We start from the raw sequence: 21,816 nt of genomic DNA on the forward strand, positions 1-21,816 counted from the left end.
TCTGATTGTGAGTATTAAATATGGTAATTCACCTGTTTCCCTTGAAAGTAGCTTTTATTATTACAGAAATATTACTAAACGAGAAGAAAGCTCTTCTTTGTCTTAATAGAACAGCCAGAGTATAGGAAATGACATTTTATAATTCAAGACTAACATTTGAGAAGCTGAAATCAATTATATTTATTTCAAGTTTCTTATATCAAGAGTCTGAATTGGACATTGGGTTGGCTTAAAATATTCTTTTTGGCATCTTTAGAGGGAAATTATTGATGAGACGTTGAGGAGGAAAAAAGCTAGGTAAATCTCTAACAATGTGAGATATGGAATTTCAACAGAAACTTTACGATTTCTCTAGAATATCTAATTATGGAGTGATCCAAAGAATGAAATAGTTATGATTTCAAAGTACTTATTGAAAATGCAGTCAATATTTATTTTAGTTAAATGTAATGTTTTAGCATGCTCTAAAAAGATCAATAATACTGCAAATTAAAAACACGGTTTTCCATATCCTATATAAGCAACCCACAAACAAGTCCCGGTATTTTGTCATATCTTCTCTATTTGAAAGGATACTGTTCTGTGTCTCAGCTTCCTCCTCTGTTCAAATAGAAATAGCACTGCCTAGGGCTGTAATGATTAAACAACGTGAAAAAGATCTGTCAACTTTAAAACAAGACAAACACAAAATATTTTTCTCAGTTCTGGAAATGCTGTTTCTACCTGGGTACGTTGGCCGGGTGAGGAGGCTGGCAGGCCACTGGCAAGTTAGAGACAGATACAAGATTTGGCGTTTTGCCTTTTCTTTCTTTGTTTCTTTTTCCTATAATTGCAAACTGCCCTGCTGTCCCTTGGATTTGATTACATCATAGATAAAATTCTGGGTCAAATGTATGTGGTGTTTTTAGATAAGATATAGCCTCTGTTACTCGGAAAGCCTTTGAAGTCAGGAATAATATTGTTCCCCAAAGCCAGGACTGTGACACGTCAACAAATCTCAAGTTCTTTTGTTTCCCTTTCCAAAGACTCCCTCATTAAAGGTGTGCATACCCTTTTCCCACCAAAATTAGACTTCCCGTTACCCTATCAAGCAGAATTCTTCATTAAAAATATGAACGTAGAAGAAATGCTGGCCAGCGAGGTTCTTGGAGACTTCCTGGGGGCCGTGAAAAATGTGTGGCAGCCCGAGCGCCTGAACGCCATAAACATCACGTCAGCCCTCGACCGGGGCGGCCGGGTCCCACTGCCCATCAACGACATGAAGGAGGGGTAAGCGGACTTCATCTCATCGCTTTAAGTGTGGATTTTTAAATGTGGTGATATTACCAAACTTAGTGTAGATGGAAGAGGGCCTGTGGCATTTTTCTTTTTAATAAGCGGTAGGTATTGCAGAGATGTGGAAAAAAAATAGCAATTTTCTGTATTGACAAAGAGGTTACGTTAATGGTCCTTTATATCTGATGTTCCAGGTCCTTTGAAAGCTAATTGTAGATCAGGACTTGCATCATAAATTACAGTGCTAAGTCTTTTTTGTACCTTCTGTAGAGAAGCTGATTATTTAGGGCCCTGAGTTTCAAAGGAAATTGATGCCCCAGTTATCAGCTGCAGAAGGACATACAGATTGCTGTAACTTTATTCTAGGAAACTATTTCTTCGCCTTTAACATTCTTTCCACCATGTGGCGATGATTGATGGCTGGGGTGGATTTGAAACCCATTGCTAAAGCCTGGCCTTGTCACTCACAAGCTGGGTGACATTGGGCAAACTGCTGCACCCCTCTGGGCTTCAGCTTCCTCGTCTGCTCCAATGGGAACAACCTTGGGGTTGTGGTGAGGATTAAAGAGAGAATGCATTTGAAAGGGACTTGTCTATTCTCAAGTCTTACAGATGTAGAATGTGACTTACACCCTTGTAGGGGTTATAAAACACTTATACCCGAGCACAATGACAGATTGAACGCCCACATTGATGAAATTTTACTGTTTAATTTCTAATCTGCAAATTGAGGCAGATCTGCTTTAAAAAAAAAAAACTAAATCCTATAAAAGTACAAGATACAGAATAAATCACATTGTGCGTAACATATGCTTTTCCATCTTCTCTTTTATCCATATTCTTGGTAATGTTTATACAGAGGACATCTGGAATTAACCAGAATGTCTGGATTAATAAGAATCAAATGTAAGGGCAACTTCAAAGGAGAACTTTGTTGGAAATAAGGGAAGAAATCCCAAATAGACACAGATAAGGTAGAGTGAGTAGTCAGAAAGGGGATGGAAGCATAAGCAATGACCTGCAAAGTCCAACTCACAAATTTCAGAATTCAGTTGTATCTCGTATGGTATAATAATGGGTTTTTGAAGTCAGTCAAGCATACCTGCAAGTGTTCGGAGAAAAACAGTTGCTTTATTTCTTGCCTGTCTGCTGGTTGGCTTTCTCTTTGAAAACAGAATTCTGGGCTTAACATTTTACTTCAGAGGTTACGACCTGGATCTTTTTCCCAGTGAGTAATTAAAGTAGAACCATAGGAGGAGATGAACAGGAGTATCTCCCACATTCTCCAAATGTGGAGTCTATTAAAGAAATGTTTGTTGATTTGGCTCTATTGAGTCTTAGCTGTGTCATGTAGGATCTGTGGTTGCCGTGCACAGGCTAGCTGTGGTGCTGGGCTCAGTAGTTGGAGTGCATGGACTTAGTTTCTCCATGGCATATGGAATCTTGGTTCTCCCACCAGGGATCAAACCCACGTCCCCTGCATTGCAAGGTAAATTCTTAACCAGTGAACTGCCAGGGAAGTCGCTGGAGTCTTTTCAACAGTTTCTTAAAGTAATGTGTTCCACAGTGATTGTTAAAACAATGACTAAAAGATGCTGGAGGAAGCAACAGGAAAACCAGTCATTGGTAGAGTCTGCCATGGTTGTGCTTTCTTCTGGACTCACCCCTTCCCTAATCAGTAGTGTAGGCGCCACCCACAGAGGCACTTTTAGCCACCACTAGACTAAATTAAGGGCTTTCCTGGTGGCTCAGATGGTAAAGAATCTGCCTGCAACACGGGAGACCTGGGTTCGCTCCCTGGGTCAGGAAGGTCCCCTGGAGGAGGGCATGGCAACCCACTTCAGCATTCTTGCCTGGAGAATCTTCTTGGACAGGGGAGTCTAGTGGGGTCCAGTCCATGCAGTCACAAAGAGTTGGACGTGACTGAGTGACTAGCACAGCACAGAGACTAAATTGAGCTAACACCTCTCTAAACCAAACTCTGACTTAAAACAGTACTGTTCAAATGTGTCTAGCTTGAGAATTGCCAGTAGAGTTTATTAAAAATATATCTAGGTTGCTGGCCTCTGATCCCCCCTAGAGATCCTGGATCTTTTGAGTCTAGGGCTGGGCCTGAGCATGTGAGTCTAAATTAAGAACAGAATTTCTTGTTGTACAAGTACTTGTTGGGAATCTAGTCATTAGCTGATGACCCCCAGCACCTGCTAGCAGGAGGCATGTGTTGTCAGTCCCGTGGCATTTATTTGGACCCTGTTGTCTCAGATCCCTTCCCAACTAGAAATGCTTTCCATGAGTTTTAATTTAATGTTAAGCTGCAACCTTTGCAAAGTATTCATATGGTAAGTCATTTAAAATAGAATTTCTATAAATTGTACCCAGTGCCAACTTTATTACTCCAGTGTACCTATATGAGCACCAATGGAGTAGGATCCTACTTGAGTATAATTGCATAAGAAAAATTTGTCCCTGGAAATCATTTTGCATGTTTTTTTTGGTTGTTATGTAATGTCAAGGTAACAAAAATAGGTTGTTTTTTTTTTTACCGTATTTGCCTTAAATTTAGAATAAATTCAGTGCTTAACTCACCTCTTGTGCCTTTCTTCCTTTTTAATGGTGAATATCATGATTCTTAATTCACTTGTTGAACTTTTGGCGGGGGGCTTCCCTGGTGGCTCAGCAGTAAAGAATTCACCTGCAATGCAGGAGATGTGGGTTCAATTCCTGGTCAGGAAAATTCCCTGGAGAAGGAGATGGCAATGTACTCTGGTATTCTTGCCTGAGAAATCCCATGGACAGAGGTGCCTGGTGGGCTGCAGTCCATGTGGTCATAAAAGAATTGGATGTGACTTAGCGACTGAATAACAACATCATGATTCCTAATCCACTTATTAAACTTTTTGCCTCTGTACTTTCTTTTGAAAGTAACATGGCCTATAAATGTCATTAAAAATGAAATACTGGAAAGATCAAGGTTATGGTCAGAGATGCAAAGGAATTGCATCACTTTATTTTCTAAAATTTTATTTAAAAATATACTTCAGAAGTATTAAACACCTACTAACTGTGTTCTGCTTTATACTTTGAGTGAGTTTCAGTCCGTGATTTTAAAAAATCTCCTTAAATTATTTCCTATTCTGACGCATGGCAGCCACAATTTACTAACTGAAAAGTTTTCCACATTAGTCAAACTCGCAGCAGATGGCCAAGAGGAGCTCTCAGTAGTAGACCCTCAGAGTAAGCCTCCAGCCCTTCCACAGCCCACAGTGCATTAAATATCAGTCACCAGGAGTCCCTGCTACAGCGCCCAAGCTCCTCGTCTTTCTCAATGTGCATTTTTCCCCCCTCATTTCTGCAGACCTCACTGACAGCTTTTAAACTTCTAAATCTAACAGAAACCAATGGTAAAGATTTCCTTCAGAGTGAATAAGCTCCTGCAAAGGAAAGCTGAACCTCCTGAAAAGATTCCCTTTCACTTTCCAGACCCATAACCCCAGGGCAACTGTGCTCTGTCTCTGGGTGTGGTCTCAGGGCTGCTTTTGCTCTTGAGTTTGAGCCAGAGACTAAGGACTCGTGGATGCATTTAGCCTGGGATAAAGCTGGTGGAAAGAGGAGCAGGTTCATATTTCAGTCTGAGCATGGCGTAGCTGCCAACTCAGGGTGAGTGATGTGGTGTAAATGGTGGTTATGAAGGGAATGATGGGGTGTGAGGATTAAAGAATATACTCACTTTTCATAAGAGATTGTCAAACCTACCACTGTTTCCTCTGGTTACCAAAGCCTGTGGATCTAGCCTCAGTCAGCAACAGAGAATCCTAGTTTATTCTCTAGACAATCTCACAGAGTACCGCACTCTAATTAATTGTCTGCTTTTTGCCCTGTGAAGGGCTCAGAGAGAAGTTACACTTGGAGAAGAAAATGTAAGTCAGAGGCTGCCAAAGACTCATCTGATGCAAGGCCGTGGTCCGGGGCAGTCTATAGTGCTCTGCTCAGTCAGTCCCCATCGTTGGTGATTGATAAGATAGCCTTTTATTCTTAAATAATGTGCCTCCTGTATTTTTGATGCAACTATTCTTTCTTTTAAGGAATGATGATATGAGATTGGACTTTTTGAGCCTTTAATAACAAAATTGGAAGCCAATATAAGCCCATTTTTATAAATATAAACATAAGTCAATTTTAAAAAATCCATGCAACTCTGTATCTATATGTCTGTAACTATATGTCTTTAATTTCTATTCTTCTAAGTTCTAGGCATAGATTTATTTTCTTTCTTCCATTGTTTAGCATTTAGTAAATACTTTTTATGGGGGAATAATGTATTACTCTCTAGGGTACAGTTATTTAAAGAATACAGTTGAAACATATACATTACCATATGTAAAATAGGTAGCCAGTGGGAATTTGCTGTCTGATGCAGGGAACTCAAAACCAGTGCTCTGTAACAACCTAGAGGGATGGGATGGGGAAGGAGGGGACATATGTACACCTATGGTTGATTCATGTTGATGTATGGCAGAAACCATCACAAGATTATAAAGTAATTATCCTCCAATTAAAAATAAAATTAAATTTAAAAAATAAAGAGTATAGTCTATGCTCACATCTCTTAGGGACCAGGAAGTAATCAGATAATTAGAAAACAGTGTTGTATGTATCGTAGTTAAGGTATTCATGGAGATGACTCCTCCCCCACTTCTGGTCCATGTCAGAGGGTTCATAGAGGAGATGAGGTTTAAAATATGAGTACAAATTAGCCATCCTAAAGGAAACCAGTCCTGAATGTTCGTTGGAAGGACTGATGCTGAAGCTGAAACTCTAATACTTTGGCCACCTGATGTGAAGAACTGACTCATTTGAAAAGACCCTGATGCTGGGAAAGATTGAAGGCGGGAGGAAAAGGGGAAGACAGAGGATGAGATGGTTGGATGGCATTCCCGACTCAATGGACATGAGTTTGGGTGAACTCTGGGAGTTGGTGATGGACAGGGAAGCCTGGTGTGCTGCAGTCCATGGGGTCGCCAAGAGTCGGACACGACTGAGTGACTGAACTGAACTGAAATGAACAAATTAGCCAGCTCAAAAAATGATAAAGGGAGAGTTTGGGCAGAGGGAGCAGCTTGAGCAAGAGCCATTAGGTGGGAAGAAGCCAGGTGGATTTGGAAAGTTGCTTTGTGTGTGCAAATGGGGGACAGGGACCCACAAATAATAATGACTAAAGAGGCAAAGACCAGACCATGTTAAGACCTCGTACTCCAGGAAGAACTGTTTGGATTTTATCTTGGGTAGCACTAGGGACCTTGCAAACCATCGTGTATGTTAACATTTTCATTTTAGCAAGTAGGCCTGCTGAGCCCCCTGCACTGCACAAGCTAAAAGAGTAGATCAAACCCAAATGCCTCCTTTCTTCAAGCAAGAAAAGCCTCCCACAAAATCCCCCAGAAAGGTCTGAGTCTTGGGTGCCAGTTGATAAGATCATTCTTCCCTTCTTCAGTAAAGAGGAGTAACAAACAGTAGTAGAAGTAGAGTCTAGAAATGACCTTTATTCTTTATTTTTTGTTCTGAATTAGATGCTTTATTTAGTTTTATGTCTTCTTTATTTTTCATCTTATTTTTAAACTGACTGATATGCACAGAACAGAGAAGTGAACAGAGGCAAGAATCAACATGCATTTTTAAGAGTTCCCAGGTAGCATGTAACGTACCTGGACACTTTCTTCTCTAAACCATCCTCTGTCTCTTATATACATAAAATCACGAATAAAATACGTTCATCATTTGGACAACTAGGTAAACAATATAATCATTGGATCTGTTTATCTGACTATTGCTGGAAAAGCAGGAGAGTTTTGACATACTTTTTTTTACCTGTAACATGGTTCTGCACTTTGTATGCGTAAAGACCATAGTAAATGGGTTTTACCTCAAGGGAAATTGAGTTGTTCAAATTGGAAGAAAAGGATTCTTCAGAGGAGCAAGGTTTATTTCGAGTACTCAATTCCTAAGATTGTGAGTCACCGTGTTTTGTTAACATTTTCTTGAGAGCCTTGTACTTGATAATACACTGCCATGCCATCTGTTTACATATATTTGAAAGTTTGAAAGCATGGCTAAGATCATAAATGTAAAGATCATCCTCATTTCTCTTCATAAAAATTTTTAATTTCTGCCTACCAAAAAGCTAGCCTGTCAAAATAGCTGTAAATCAAAAACTGCATATCAAAGATCTAGGAAAAGAGCAGATTATGAAAAATATATTTCAGCATGTATAGCATGAATTATTATAATTATTACACATGGCCTCATACAAATTTATCTTTTAAAAAGCCAAGATGTTAAAACTTACTGGCTGTACAAAACAAAAAACAATAAATACCTATTTTTTAACCTACAAGTCTAATCCAATATCTACCTCTCTGGAGTAGTCTGTTTGCAGTTTTTAAATTAACTTGTTTATTTTTCCAATTTTGTTATAATTGATGATGTAACATTGGATAAGTTTAAGGTGCACAGCATGAAGATTTGGTAGAAGTATATGTTATGAAGTGATCACCACAATAACTTCAGATAACATCCATTACCTCACAGTTAGTTTTTATTTTCTTGTGATGAGAACTTGTAAGAACCACTTTCTTAGCAGCTTTCAAATATACAAACGCTTCTGTTTCTAAACCGGTATCTTTCCTGCTGCAGATAGACGCCCTGAGGACAGGGAGGGAGACTGAGTTCCAGGCGCATAGTCAGGGTGCTGCTGCTTCACGCCCTTGACTAGAACTGGGGTGTTGGCTGTGGGAAGGGACAGAGTGGACAGGTGTGTGCGAGAGCTCTTTCAGGGCAAATGTCAGAGACAGATGATAGGGAAAAGGACGGGAGTCAGTGATACTGGGGCTTGAGCATCTGCCCTTGCCAATCACTGAGAGAGAAGAAGATGGAAGGGGTGACAGGTGGAGGTGGGATAGGGTGATGATGAGCTCAGTTCGGAACAGACTAACTTTGTGAAGCTGCTGGACCGTCCAAGTGGAGATGAAAGTAATTTGGCAGTGTGTGTCAACTGTCATAAAAATGTTTCCACTTCTAGGCATCTCTTTTAAGATAGTAATGTTAAAGAATATGCACAGAGATCATCTTTACAGTATTATTTATAACATCAAAACATTAGAAGCAACTTATGTGGCCAGCTCTGAAATAATTATGAATAAATTCATGTGCACTTAAAAATTATATTCCTATAAAAATGTAATTGCAAAGACTATAAAATATGGAAAAATGCTTATGAGAAAAATGCTTATGATGCATTAAGTGAAAAAGTGGGATACAAAATTATAGTTTGGAGATGATTGCAATTAGGTTAAAATATATGCACTTGAAAAGTATTCTGCAAGGTACATTGGAAAATGAAAATCATGATCTTGGTAATAGAAATTAATTGTTTTTATATCCCAAGTTTTATGTAATGTTTTTATATTGCTTTTGTAATTTAAGGGAAAAAAAAACATTTCAGAGCACCCAAAACTGATGCTTATGCCTATTTATGTTATCTTGAAGTGAATTAATTTAAAATCTTACTAATTATAAATGCAAATCAATGTTATGTTAAAGCAAGAGGACTTTTAACAATTTTTGAAATATTTAATTTCTGTATTTACAAATATATTTCACAGTTATCAAGGAAAAATATGGTCTTTGCAAGGCAGTTAATAAGAGGATAGAAATTGGCTTTATATGAAGCTTAAGAGTAACAAGTTGTTCTAAATGGAATGTATTTCTCTTTTAAAATTTTTATTGCAGAGTAGTTGATTTAGAATGTTGTGTTAGTTTCAGGTATGCAGCAAAGTGAGTCAGTTATACATATATGCGTATCTGCTGTTTTTCAGATTCTTGTTCCGCATAGGTCATTACAGAGTACTGAGGGGAGTGTCCTGTTCTATGCAGTAGATCCTTATTAGTTATCTATTTTTTGTGTAGTAGAGTGTATATGTCAATTCCAGTCTCCCAATTTATGCCTGCTCCCACCCTTCACTTTCCCACCAGTAACTATAAGTTTGTGCTCTACATCTGTAACTTTATTTCTGTTTTATTAGTAAGTTCATTTGTACTATTTTTTAGATTCTGTGTATAAGTGATACCATATCGTGTTTGTCTTTGACTTCATTCAAGTTTGACAGTCTGTAGGTCCCACCCATGTTGCTGCAGATGACATTATTTTGTTCTTTTTTATGAATGAGCAATATTCCTGTAAATGGAATCTATTTCTACTCACTAATCCTGTGAATTCTTTACCAGTGGTTTCTTCTACTTTTTCTGAACTTATAAATTTTTAACTTGACATAAAGCACAACCAGCTGAATCTGTGTAAGTGTGCTCTGGGACACAGCTGTTAATTAAGGATGTGGCTTCACAGTCACATAACTTTGAATTTTTGTGCCATGCTTTTATTTCATTTCATTAAAAAACAGCTTTATTGAGATATATTTTACATATTATACAATTCACCTATTTAAAGTATATACAACTCAATATATTTTAGTTTATTAACAAAGTTGTACAATCATTACCACGGTCAATTTTAGAGCATTTTTATCCTTCTGACACTCCCTTCTCACATGCATTAGCAGTCACCACCACTACAACCCCCAGCCCTAGGCAACCACAATTTATTTACCTGCTGTTTCTATGAATTTGCCTATTCTGGGCTTTCAAATCAATGGAATCATACAATATGTGGTCCTTTGGGACCAACGTCTTTCACTTAGCATATTGTTTTCAAGGGTCATCCATGTTGTAGTATGTACAGTACTTCATTGCTTTTTACGGCTGAGTTATATTATATGGGGGGCTTCCCTGGTGCCTCAGAGGTTAAAGCGTCTGCATCCAATGCGGAAGACCTGGGTTTGATCCCTGGGTCGGGAAGATCCCCTGGAGAAGGAAATGGTAACCCACTCCAGTATTCTTGCCTGGAGAATCCCATGGACGGAGGAGCCTGGTAGGCTAAAGTCCTCGGGGTCGCAAAGAGTCAGACACGACTGAGCGATGTTATATGGATATTTTACTTTTTATCCATTTGATGGTTGATGAGTACTTGAATTGTTTCTGCTTACTGACTATTATGAAGAATGTGGCTATGAACTTTTATGTACAAGGTTTTTGATAGATGTGTTTAAATTTCTCTTAGGGTATGTACTTAGGAATGGAATGGCTACATCATATAGTAACTGTATTTAATCTTTTGAGGAACTCCCAAGGTGTTTTCCAAAGTGGTTGCACCATTTTACATTCCCACCAGTAGCGTAGGAGAGTTCTAATTTCTCTACATCCTGAGCAGCACTTCCTATCGTCTGTATTTTTCATTATAGCCATTCTAATGGATGTAAAGTGGTATCTCATTGTGGTTTTGATGTCTATTTTGCTGCTGATAATGATGTTGAACATTTTTTCATGCACTTATTGGACATTTGTATATCTTCTTTGGAGACATATATATTCAGATCCTTTGTTATTTTAAAATTGGGTTATTTGTCGTTTTGTTATGGAGTTGTTAGAGTCTTCTATATGTTATAGGTGTAAGTCCTTTATTACATATATGATTTGTAAATATTTTCTTTCATTCTGTGGGTTGCCTTTTCACTTTTTTGATGATGCCCTTTGAAGCACAAAGTTTTAAATTTTGATAAAATGCAATTTATTTTTTTCCTGTGATTGCTGGAACTTTCTGTGTCATAACTAAGAAACTACTGCCTAATCCAAGGCCATTAAGATTTGTTCCTGCTTTCTTCTCAGAGTCTAATTGTTTTGGCTCTTACATTAAGCTTTTGATTTTTTTTTTTTTCTTGAGTCAGTTTTTTATATGGTGTGAGGTAGGGGTCCAGTTTCTTGCTTTTGCATTTGGATAGCCAAGTGTTCGAAAGTACCATAAAGACTGTTTTTTCCCTCATTGAATTGTCTTGGCACCCGTGACAAAATCAACTTGCTAAAGATTTTCTTTTTGGATTCTGAATTCTGGTCCATTGGTCTACATGCCAAGCCTTATGATAGTACCACATTCTCTTTATTCCTACTGCTTAGTAGTCAGTTTTGAAATCGGTAATTGTGAGTCTTCCAACTGTGTTTCTCTTTTTCAAGAATTTTGTGTGCGTGTGGGTCACTTGAATTTTCGTATGAATTTTAGGATCAGTTTGTCAATTTCTGTAAAAAAGATGGCAGGAATTTTGATGGGTTTATTCCATTTTATAAGTAATAATGGCACTGTCATTAAGAAAATAACTAATATTTATTTAGAGTAATCTTCTGGTTTTCCCTTTTCTTTTGAAAAGACCTTTGAAATTCCTAGCTGCTCAAGCTGCTCCAAGATGACTTAAACACTATTATCTGTCTTCTCTTTTATTGTGAAACTCTTATTGGTCAATTAAATTGAGTTCCCCTAGTTGCCAAGATACATATCAAGAAAATAAATTTTGTTTGCCTAATTTGTGTTTACTAAACAGGAGTTTTTCTCTTACGTCAGCTTCTTAGATAAAGATTTAGAGACCTTGTATTGAGGCACCTACCAGTAGGGACTCTGTGCCATAGAAAAGCCTAAAAGATAGAACTATTAGAAAGAATAGATCTGCCTGCAGTTCCACACCTCAGGATGTAATATCACAATCTTATTAAAATGAAATTAGATGAAGAATTATTACTGATAATTATCTTAGTGATAATATTATTTAAACAATTTAAGAATATTTTGAATGGAGTCTATCAAATCTAATCAAAATATGATACAGGGTGAAAAAATTTTTAGGAAGTAACAAAGTCAAGAGAGTGTCTGTACACCAAAACACTCAGTAAATATTGGTTGAATAAAGGAAAGAATGGAAAGAAGCCCCTACATGAATCACTGCTTTAAAAGCCCAGGCCTCTACCTTAGGGATGATTCTAGATAATCCCTCAATTCAAAAGGATAAATCCTGCTTTCAGGGTAGATTTATTTCAGTGTTTCCAATTTTCTTAAAGGATAACCTGAGAATTTCACATTTTTGCAGTGTTTATGTCATGGTTGGTGCCGACGTCCCATTTTCTTCTTGTTTACGAGAAGTTGAAAATCCTCAGAATCAATTGAGATGCAGTCAAGAAATGGAGCCTGTAATAACATGTGACAAAAAATTCCGTACTCAATTTTACATTGACTGGTGCAAAATTTCATTGGTGAGTTTTTATTTTGTTTTTGCAACTGTAGCTAGAAGTGATGTGGCCGAAGATAGCATTTGACTAAAACCTGAACTGCTTTTAGGAACAAATCCTGGGTTTACTTTGTTAACTGCAGTTGACTTCCCTTGACTTTTAGGGATTTGGTGAGACCGTTGACAGTGCCTCCATTTAAGATAGTGTGCCTCCACTTTTGTACTCAGTCTACTCTTGATTAGTTGTTAGGGCCGGATTAGCTTGGCAGGTGGTCTGAATGATCCCCCGGACATCCAGGTGGCTACTAAGTCAAGTTTTGGAGTCTGTGTAACATGGGCAGGAAGCCTCAAATATGCTGCCTTGTCCCACTTTGGAAGGCGAGACTGGAGTGCAATGATAAATCTGAAACTAAAGCAAAAGTGTGCTATGATTCTGTGTCCTGGAAACTCATTGTCGGGAAAGATCAAGGAATAAGGGAAAAGAAGAGGAAAGTTAGAATCTTACCCAGAACCCCTTAAATATTATTTTTCCAAATCACTTTTTAATTAGCATGCTCAAAGACTTAGGAACATGTGAGTAAGATTTCATATGTATGTCAGATACATATGATATTGTACATATAATTTCTATTATATTTTTGATCCTCCTTTCTGGAAGCTAGGAATGTTGGTTTACTCCTTTAGTGACCTTTAGATTTAACTTCAGTCCACTCTTAATGATTGGTGGTGAGTTAGGTCTAAGTTTAAAGTTGACATTTGAACAAAGTTATTGACACACAAACACAAGTGTCACGTGATGTCTTAGCAAACCAGCTGCAGGTGCCTGTCCCAGATCCGGGACGGGGAACACCCTGCTCACACTGAAGCACTTCGCACCCGTCGCCCTGTGCCCCAGCATCCTCTTTCCACGTCACATGTGCCTTAGGAAGATAATGCTCTTTCTCTGTTTTCTCAAACTCAGTGAAAGTATTCAGATGCTGCGTGGTTTACGTGTTCCACTCAATGAATGTTGAATTTGCAAAGCTCAATGTTTTGGCCATGTGCTAATCATAAAAGCGCACAAAAGATGGAGTGGCTGCAGTCGTAACTTAAATAGATCCCTCTCACCAAAGCAGCAGACAGAGAGCCCTAGAGATACCATTTTACCTGTGCTTGAGCTGTACACTATTCATGGTTAGGAAAATTATCTAATTTCTAAAGGTTTAAAAATGACATGCTTTGAAGACTGCATTTTCTGTGGTGAGACTGCATAAAAAGAAAGGTTGGGAATTTTTGTTTTTTTCTTTTGCATGTATGTATTTATTGGTTACATCTTACCACAGAAGATTTCAAGACGCTTAAATAAGAGTCAGATAAATAAGCATAATAGAGCAAATATAAAAGAACTGGAAAATCAGGACCTGCACTTTACCAAAACATAAAGCCTAAGGTCAAGTTTGACAATAAGCTTCCTAATGTCCCTGGTAAAATGAGGAAGTTAATTTGTTATTTAGTTCTCATTCTTAAAGGAGGCAGAGCATCAATTCCTTGGCAAAAGATATCCTAGCACTATATCAGTAGCAAAATTCTTCAAGTGGTGTTTAAGGGCGAGGATACTGAAAAATGCTGCAGATAATTCTCCCCAATATTTTTTAAGGCAGGGAACAAATGTAGTAACAAATTTCACATGGCTGTTTTATTGTGTCCTTCAATAAAACCCTTAGCATAATTAAATGCAGCTTAGTGAAAGCAATTCAGTTAGTGTGGAGGTAAATTAATATAGTACAAGTGTTATACATTTTTTGTGCCTGGGATAGAATTTACTGAAGCAATAGCATTGAATGTTCCTTAAATTATTTTTAAGGAAAATAGTTTATTTTTCCTAAAAATGACTCCTGTCTGCTGGATGGCAGAGGATCAAAGTTGTAAGCATTTAGAAAGTATCTCTCTCCCTCTCTTTTTTGACTCCCTTTCACTAACCTTAGAAACCATACCTGCATACTGGTTATCAGTCAGTTGACGGTTTGTTGACATCTGCACTAGAGATTTGTCACTAAGAAACAAGAAGTATGCATAGTCATGTGGAGGACTTTTGCTTTGGGGGAAGTAAAGTGAAAAAGAACAATCATACACATGTACACATTTTTTGTGTACATATATGCGTATGTATATATGTTGTAGGAAGGACCTAGAAAGGCCAATATAAACTTTTAACTTGTTAACTTTCATTTATTACTTCTTCCTAGTTTCCATAAATAATTGCAAGTTCAAGATGATAAAGTAATCAGGAAAGGTTGCTTTTTAGAAGTTAGTCTGTCTTGGTATGTCTAGATCTTAAGCTGTCATAATATTTGCAACTATTAATTTCATGTGTAATTCTCTTCTTTTGTATCAGGTTGATAAAACAAAGCAAGTGTCCACCTATCAGGAAGTGATTCGTGGAGAAGGGATTTTGCCTGATGGTGGAGAGTACAAACCCCCTTCTGACTCTTTGAAAAGCAGAGACTATTACACGGATTTCCTAGTTACCCTGGCTGTGCCCTCGGCGGTAGCACTGGTCCTTTTTCTAATACTCGCTTATATCATGTGCTGCCGACGGGAAGGAGTGTGAGTACTTTAAAACACTAATAAAAAAGTATAGAACTGCTAAGATAATATATAAGATTCCATTAAAACCCAAGTTTCATTTAGCTCATAAAACACCTTGTAAATGAAATTTTGTTCAAGTCAAACTACAGTACTTTATTCCTTTCAAATGAATTAAAATAGTTTTGAGTCTAGTAAACTAGAGGTTGTAATTATTATATTCAAAAATGATTAAGGCTAAATGTAAACTCATACCGCCAAAACAGTCCCAAGGATAATTGAGGCTAGCTATTTTGGTTATATAAGCCGTCCTGTGTAAGCAGAGACTGTGGAACCTATTGACATGGTAATTGCACTTTAAATAAATTGTCTCAGTCTCAGTTTGATCAGAAATGATGGTTAAGATTTCTTCTTGCAATTTTTCTGGATGTCAAGCAGGGCAGTACAACCTAAATGTTTAAAAGTACCTATGTAGATATATATAAACCTAGGAGTAAATTAATGAAAATAAAATGATAATTTGAGCAATGAGTCTTCACTTCATGAATAGTTAGTGCTTTCAGGACATCTGTGTCAATTAAAATAACCTCCTGAGATTATCTGGAAGTCAGGGTGACAAAGCAAATGATAAAATATTAATAAAGCAGCAAGTAACAAATTCTTCCATTTTTTTCATGTAGCCTGATTTCATTATGTCATAGAATTTATTTCCAAGAGCTCGATGCTTAATCTCCATTTTTTCCCATTTTTTCCTGTGTTTCTCATCAGTATTCCATTTCTGTGTGTGTATTCATCCAAGTAATGTCATAAACCTGCTGGCAAATGCTGCCTGGTTGCATTTAATAGTAACAATGTCAGCATTTCCACCTCATGCGAGATCTGTGCGCATATAGTCTTAATGTTCCAAATTTCAATGCTATTATTTAATTCATAAATTTTGTTTTGTTTCTAGGGAAAAGAGAAACATGCAAACACCAGAGTAAGTGTCTTCTTTCCTGTTATTTTCTTGTCATTTCTTTCTCATGTCTCAGTTGCTCATCACGCGCCATACATGTGTCATGCTTTTTTTTCATTCATCATCTTTCATAGTTTATTTCATACATGTGAAAGCTGCTTTCTAAATAGAGAAATTTAGGAGGGGTAGAGAATAAAAAAGATGTGAAAACTAAGATTATATAGGTAAAAATTAAACCTAAAATATTTCAGGTTCAGAATATTAACTTGCCATTTATATTATGTGATTTCCCAATCTGCATTTCTATAAACCAGAGAACAGATGAAAAGACCTTTCATACACGTATTCCTGAATCTACAGTAATAACCTACCATAAAATGAAACTTATGTGAGTATGTATAAATGCCCCATCAGAAGCAACAGTATAAAAACTATGGTAGTTTTATATTAATCGTAGAGATTAAATAGAATAGTAGTTTGCTACCTAGGGCTGTAATATTAACACAGTGCTTTATAGCTTAGTTTAACGAGAAATAACATTTATTTAAAAGTTAGTTTCTAATTTTCAGTTTTGTTGTTAAAAGTATGTGAAACTTATCTTTTTTCTGAAATAACTTGTAGAATGCCCAAAGTGCAATAACGTTTTCTTATTTAAAAAAAAAAAGATTTTGTAACTTTTTCAAACTGATAATCTGTGGAGCTAATATGTGATTTTAAATCTGTGTTGTTTTATTTCTTTTTGACCTAGCATCCAACTGGTCCATCATAGTGCTATTCAGAAATCTACCAAAGAACTTCGTGACATGTCCAAGAATAGAGAGATAGCATGGCCCCTGTCCACACTTCCTGTATTTCACCCTGTGACTGGAGAAATCATACCCCCTCTACACACAGACAATTATGAGAGCACCAATATGCCGTTGATGCAAACGCAGCAGTAAGTGTCCACTTGGAATCGTCACTATTAATGCATGAATGTATCTGCTTAATGTCTTTCAAGACCAGAGCTCTTCATTATGGTTGCATTTGTTGTTTGTTTATAACTGGAGGAGAAAAGTACCCAAAGAACACTGATAGTGTAGATCCTAACCCCACGGCACATACATAAAATTACTTTGAGGAAATTTTTTTTTTTCCTTCACTAGTCTAAACAAGATGACATTCACCTTAATGTTAGCACAATGAATGAACTCACATATGCTTGCTCAAAGATGAGATAACTGTGAAAAGAGAGGCATATCCTAAAGCATAGCAAATTGATTATTTTTTAAAGCTATTATTAGAATTATTTGGTTCTGTTAACCTGTTGTTTAATGTTCTTACCAGAGAGCTATTTAATCTAAATTTTTGCCTCAGGGTTTTTAAGATTTGGGGTTTTTTAAAAAATGATTTTCTTATATATCAAAATGAATAGTTCCAATTTTGGCTGTAAAGACACTTTAGTACCGACCTTCTCTGTTGTGCTAGAAGGACTGTGGTCAGAAAGCTTGGAGGACACCTTTGTAAGGGGTAGGTGTAGAGGAAATTAGTTGAGGAGATTGCCCATTTGTTCCTGAGAACCCATGATATATCTAGAAACTCTGTTTTAGTGTAAAGAACTTGTAGGTGAAAGTGTCATTTACTTCGAAGAACACGATTCTTACTTTTTTAAACATATGTTAAAATGGGTTAAATTCAGTTTCCCTAAGGAAGTCACAGTTTACTTTTGAGAGTCTTCTCTTTTTCAGTTGACTTTTGTAAATAGAATGAATATATCTATCCCTCTCACCCCCAAACACACAGACATACATACATACAGAGATACTCACACATAGATATTAGGATAGGATATAAAAGTAACCTCTTACTGGTTAGAGATTTATTTGAGCAGCATATTGGGTACATTTTTACTTTGCAAATGCTTGTTTTACAGCCATGTAAATGACATGTGGTAATTTGAAGATTAAATAGTGATTAATATGAGGAGTATAGACAGACTATAAATTTATCAAAAGATTTTGCCAATCTAAAAGTATTATGAAAGCGTGCCTAGCTAGCTCAGTCAGTAGAGCATGAAACTCTTAAAAGTATTATGAATATTTTCCGGAAGTCCTCTAGCAGTATGCTCTTATTATTGAATAGGCCAAGGTATGTATTTGTGTGTACGTGTGTGTATGTGTGTGTCTGTGAGTAACTGATTCAATCTATTAGTAGTAGGGAAAATGGCATATGTTTAAAAGTTTGAGTTTTGGAAACAATATTCTATCATTGATATAAATATTAAAGTTTTACAAAATCGAGTTGTACTGAACGGAACTGATGGATTTTTATGTCCTCAAATGGTTAGTGGGGTCACTGTGAAACCTCTTTCTTAGGATTATTAGAAGCCGTTGAGAAAAATTAGGAAATTCAAGAATGTTGAATATTACAGTATCCAAGAATATTGTAATAGTTCACAATTTTGCAATCTCTCCTGTCTTTCTTAGATGACAGGAGAAATTATGAACAGCTTTATTGTTCATTTTCAAACTGAAAAGAATTGAAGAATTCTTTCAAGTTTCTATTTCTCACATTCTTTCCCTAAGAATGCTAGTAAATGTCAATACCTGTTCTTCAAAGGTTGATATATATCTTCAAAAAAGAAGCAGTCACATAAATTTGAGAAACAGGACTTTTTGTTTTTTGGTTTAAACTGGGGGAGTTCTCAGAGCCTTTAGTGTGTTGATATGCCCTGTGAATCCATGGGAAAGGATCAGAAGAGGTAAAGAACGAAATTTGGGAATCTTCTACTGACAAAATAACAATGCTGTCAAATTTTAGAAGAGAAGAATATTCATTACAATGAATAGGGGAAATTGAATGTGACTTTACAATAAGTCAGTAAAACTTTAAGGGAGGATAAAAGGCTGGGTCATTTTTTAGATGTGCTTTCTAACTATATATGTTGAGAATAAGGATAACTCCTTAAGCTTTATTTTGATTCTCTGTGACTAGGATTTGACAGTGTTGCTACTAATACCCAAGTAAAATAAAATTTCCTGTCTAGTTTATAAATAAATGCATCTTCCTGGTCCTTCCATAACCCCATCAAGACTGTCATTATGTTGATCAGATCTCCCTATTTGCAAATGCAATAGATTATTTTATTGAACTTGCAACAATTTGACCATACATGTATTGTTAAGTCCAGAAAACCTTTATATTATTCATATTTCTGCTAATGGAAAAAGTCCATTAACTAGCACTTCTATATAAATAGGGTACATAGATAATTGATGATGTTCACAATGATTATTCTGAGCCACTGCAAGATCATCAAGTGCGTCTGACTCATCAGAGGAAAATTAAATTACATTTGATGTAGTTTCGGTGTTGAGTGTATATTATCTATCTTTTATTCTTGGAAATGGATAATATGTGCATGGTCTCTATGGTAACTCTCTATAAGCCAGAATATGTGATTAACCTCATTTTCCAACCATGCCAGAAAATAGGGAATTTATTGTATCGGGTTCATCACAATTGTCCTTTATGTGAATTCAGTTTTTGCTCTTAACCTGTTTTTGAAGGTTTGTTTCAGCTCAGGTACACACATACATAAATATTTTGGTCATTTGGATCAAACTGAATTCTCAGTGTTAAAATGAGATATTATATTTGATGAGGCATTACAGAGCTTGATAACCAGGTATATTCTTGGATAGAGCTGCCTGGTATTTATTAAACTCTTTCTAAAAGGGCATGAGTTTCATCTTCACATAGGCATACTGACTGTACTGAATTTATTGTTCATAATGTGGATAGCTACATCATTTTGTATTTATTCTTCAGATTTGACATCAGAAATATTTAGGCATAAGATAGGGTTGCACGTTTATGTTGACTTCTAAGCAAGGCTTAAGAACGTTCAAAGCTTTTCTTCAGAGCTGTATAGAAGCCTGTTTGGGTCTTTTAAAGAAGTCAGTCTGATGTATAGCAAGCCTTGTAGCACTGCAGTCTAGAGAAAGCTGTGTAATGGGGATGCTGCCACTGTCACTTATCAATTACACAACCTTCTTTTTGGTAGAAGGCTTCATATGACTCCAGACTGGCCCCTTAAATTAGATAGTAAAAAATGTTTAATCATTGGCAGATAATAAAATTGAGGTATGGATAAGAGACTTTAAATCAGGTCAAAACCAGGATTAGATTATTTACCAGTCTTGATAGCAAGTCAGCGATAGATGCTGTGATCATTGACCTCTAGGATTTCTGATTCAGGCTACAGGCAATGTGATTGAACAGACAGTAGAAAGGGTAACTGGAGCAGGTCCAGAGACACGGGACTTGCTAGAAAGGAAGTTATTTTCTGTTCCTTCTCCTTTTCAGATTAGACAGACAGCACAGATGAGCTTAAAATTATTACATGTATAGAAATATAAAGCATATTTATTTGATGTTTGCTAATGTCTTTATTGTTCGTGTGTGTGCTTAGCTGTGTCTGACTCTTTTGCCATCCCATGGGCTGTAGCTCACCATACTCCTCTGTTCATGGAATCTTCCAGGCAAAAAATACTGAAGTGGTTTGCCGTTTTCTTCTCCAGGGGATCTTCCCAACCCAGGGATCAAACCCACATCTCTTGTGTCTCCTGCATTGGCAGGCAGACTTTTTTTTACCACTTGCATCACCTAGGAAGCCCCAATGTCTTTATTGGTTAATAAACTTTAATTCTGGAATGATTTAAAAGGTACAGAAAAGTTGCAAAGATAATACAGAGTTCACAGAGGTGCTCCCACCACAGTTCTCCCGTTGTTAACGTCTTACTGTCCCATAATACATGTGTCACAACTAAGAAACCAACATCGCATGCGTGCTATGTCACTTCAGTCACGTCCACCTCTTTGTAGCCCACAGGCTCCTCTGTCCATAGAATTCTCCAGGCAAGAATACTGGAGTGGATTGTCATGCCCTCCTCCAGGGCTTCTTCCTGACCCTGGGATTCAACCTGCATCTCCTATGTATCCTGCATCGGCACTCAGATTCTTTACCACCAGCACCAACTGGGAAGCCCAAGAAACCAACATTTCTGCTTTACTATTAACCAGACTTCAGACTGTTCCCCCCCACCCCCGCCCAGATTTCACTAGTTTTTCCCTCAATGAGCTTTTTCTTCTCCAAGATTCTGTCTAGGACAGAATAATCGGCATATCTCTTTAGTCTCTTCTGCTCTAGGCAGTGTCTTAGACTTTCCTTGTTTCTCATGACCTTGACAGTCTTGAGGAGCACTGGTCAGGTCTTCTGTAAAATGTCCCCCACCCTGAAGTATAGTCAGACTTCTTACATCTGTGTTTAACAGCTTGTCTTTGTAGCTTAGTGAATATGTGACCGTTAATAGGAAGAATTTTTTCCACTAAAAGCAGTTTCCTGACTTATTACAATTTATTGCTAGAAAGCACACTCTCAAGTAATTCTTAAAAGTCAGTTTGCTTTAGGGACTTTGCTGGTGGTCCGTGGTTAAGACTCCCCCTTCCAGTGCAAGGGGTGCAAGTTTGATCCCTGGTTGGGAAGCTAAGATCCCACATGCCTCTTGGCCAGAAAACCAAAGCATGAAACAGAAGCAATGTTGTGGCAAATTCAATAAAGACTTTAAAAATTGTGCACATAAAAAAAAAAAAAAAACTTAAAAATAAGAGTAAATTCTCTTTGCCCAAAGAATCATTTTTGTGATTAGATGTTATGTTTCTTACCAAAGACATAATATCAAAAATATAATATAGTTTTAACTGATGTGTGAGGAACCTGCCTGCCTACGCAGGAGACATAAGAGACGCAGGTTCGATCCCTGGGTCAGGAAGATCCCCGGGAGGAGGGCATGGCAACCCACTCCAGTATTCTCGCCTGGAGAT

The 21,816-nt window shown here is 37.1% G+C and overlaps 1 protein-coding gene across 4 annotated transcripts in view; it reads left to right on the forward strand.

The window, feature by feature from the left end:
- SGCE (sarcoglycan, epsilon) overlaps positions 1 to 21,816 on the forward strand; it is a 71,547-nt gene that overhangs the window by 40,485 nt on the left and 9,246 nt on the right. For 2 of the 4 annotated variants that reach the window (XM_010839759.1, XM_010839761.1), the window contains 5 exons: positions 1,071 to 1,269; positions 12,294 to 12,456; positions 14,806 to 15,017; positions 15,949 to 15,975; positions 16,700 to 16,888. In XM_010839759.1, coding sequence (XP_010838061.1) covers positions 1,071 to 1,269; positions 12,294 to 12,456; positions 14,806 to 15,017; positions 15,949 to 15,975; positions 16,700 to 16,888 — 790 coding nt within the window. The remainder of the gene's footprint in view (positions 1 to 1,070; positions 1,270 to 12,293; positions 12,457 to 14,805; positions 15,018 to 15,948; positions 15,976 to 16,699; positions 16,889 to 21,816) is intronic. The other 2 variants (XM_010839760.1, XM_010839762.1) reach the window with 1 other exon arrangement.

Source organism: Bison bison, unplaced genomic scaffold, assembly GCF_000754665.1.
Source record: "Bison bison bison isolate TAMUID 2011002044 unplaced genomic scaffold, Bison_UMD1.0 scf7180017864134, whole genome shotgun sequence".
NCBI classification, from domain to species: domain Eukaryota; kingdom Metazoa; phylum Chordata; class Mammalia; order Artiodactyla; family Bovidae; genus Bison; species Bison bison.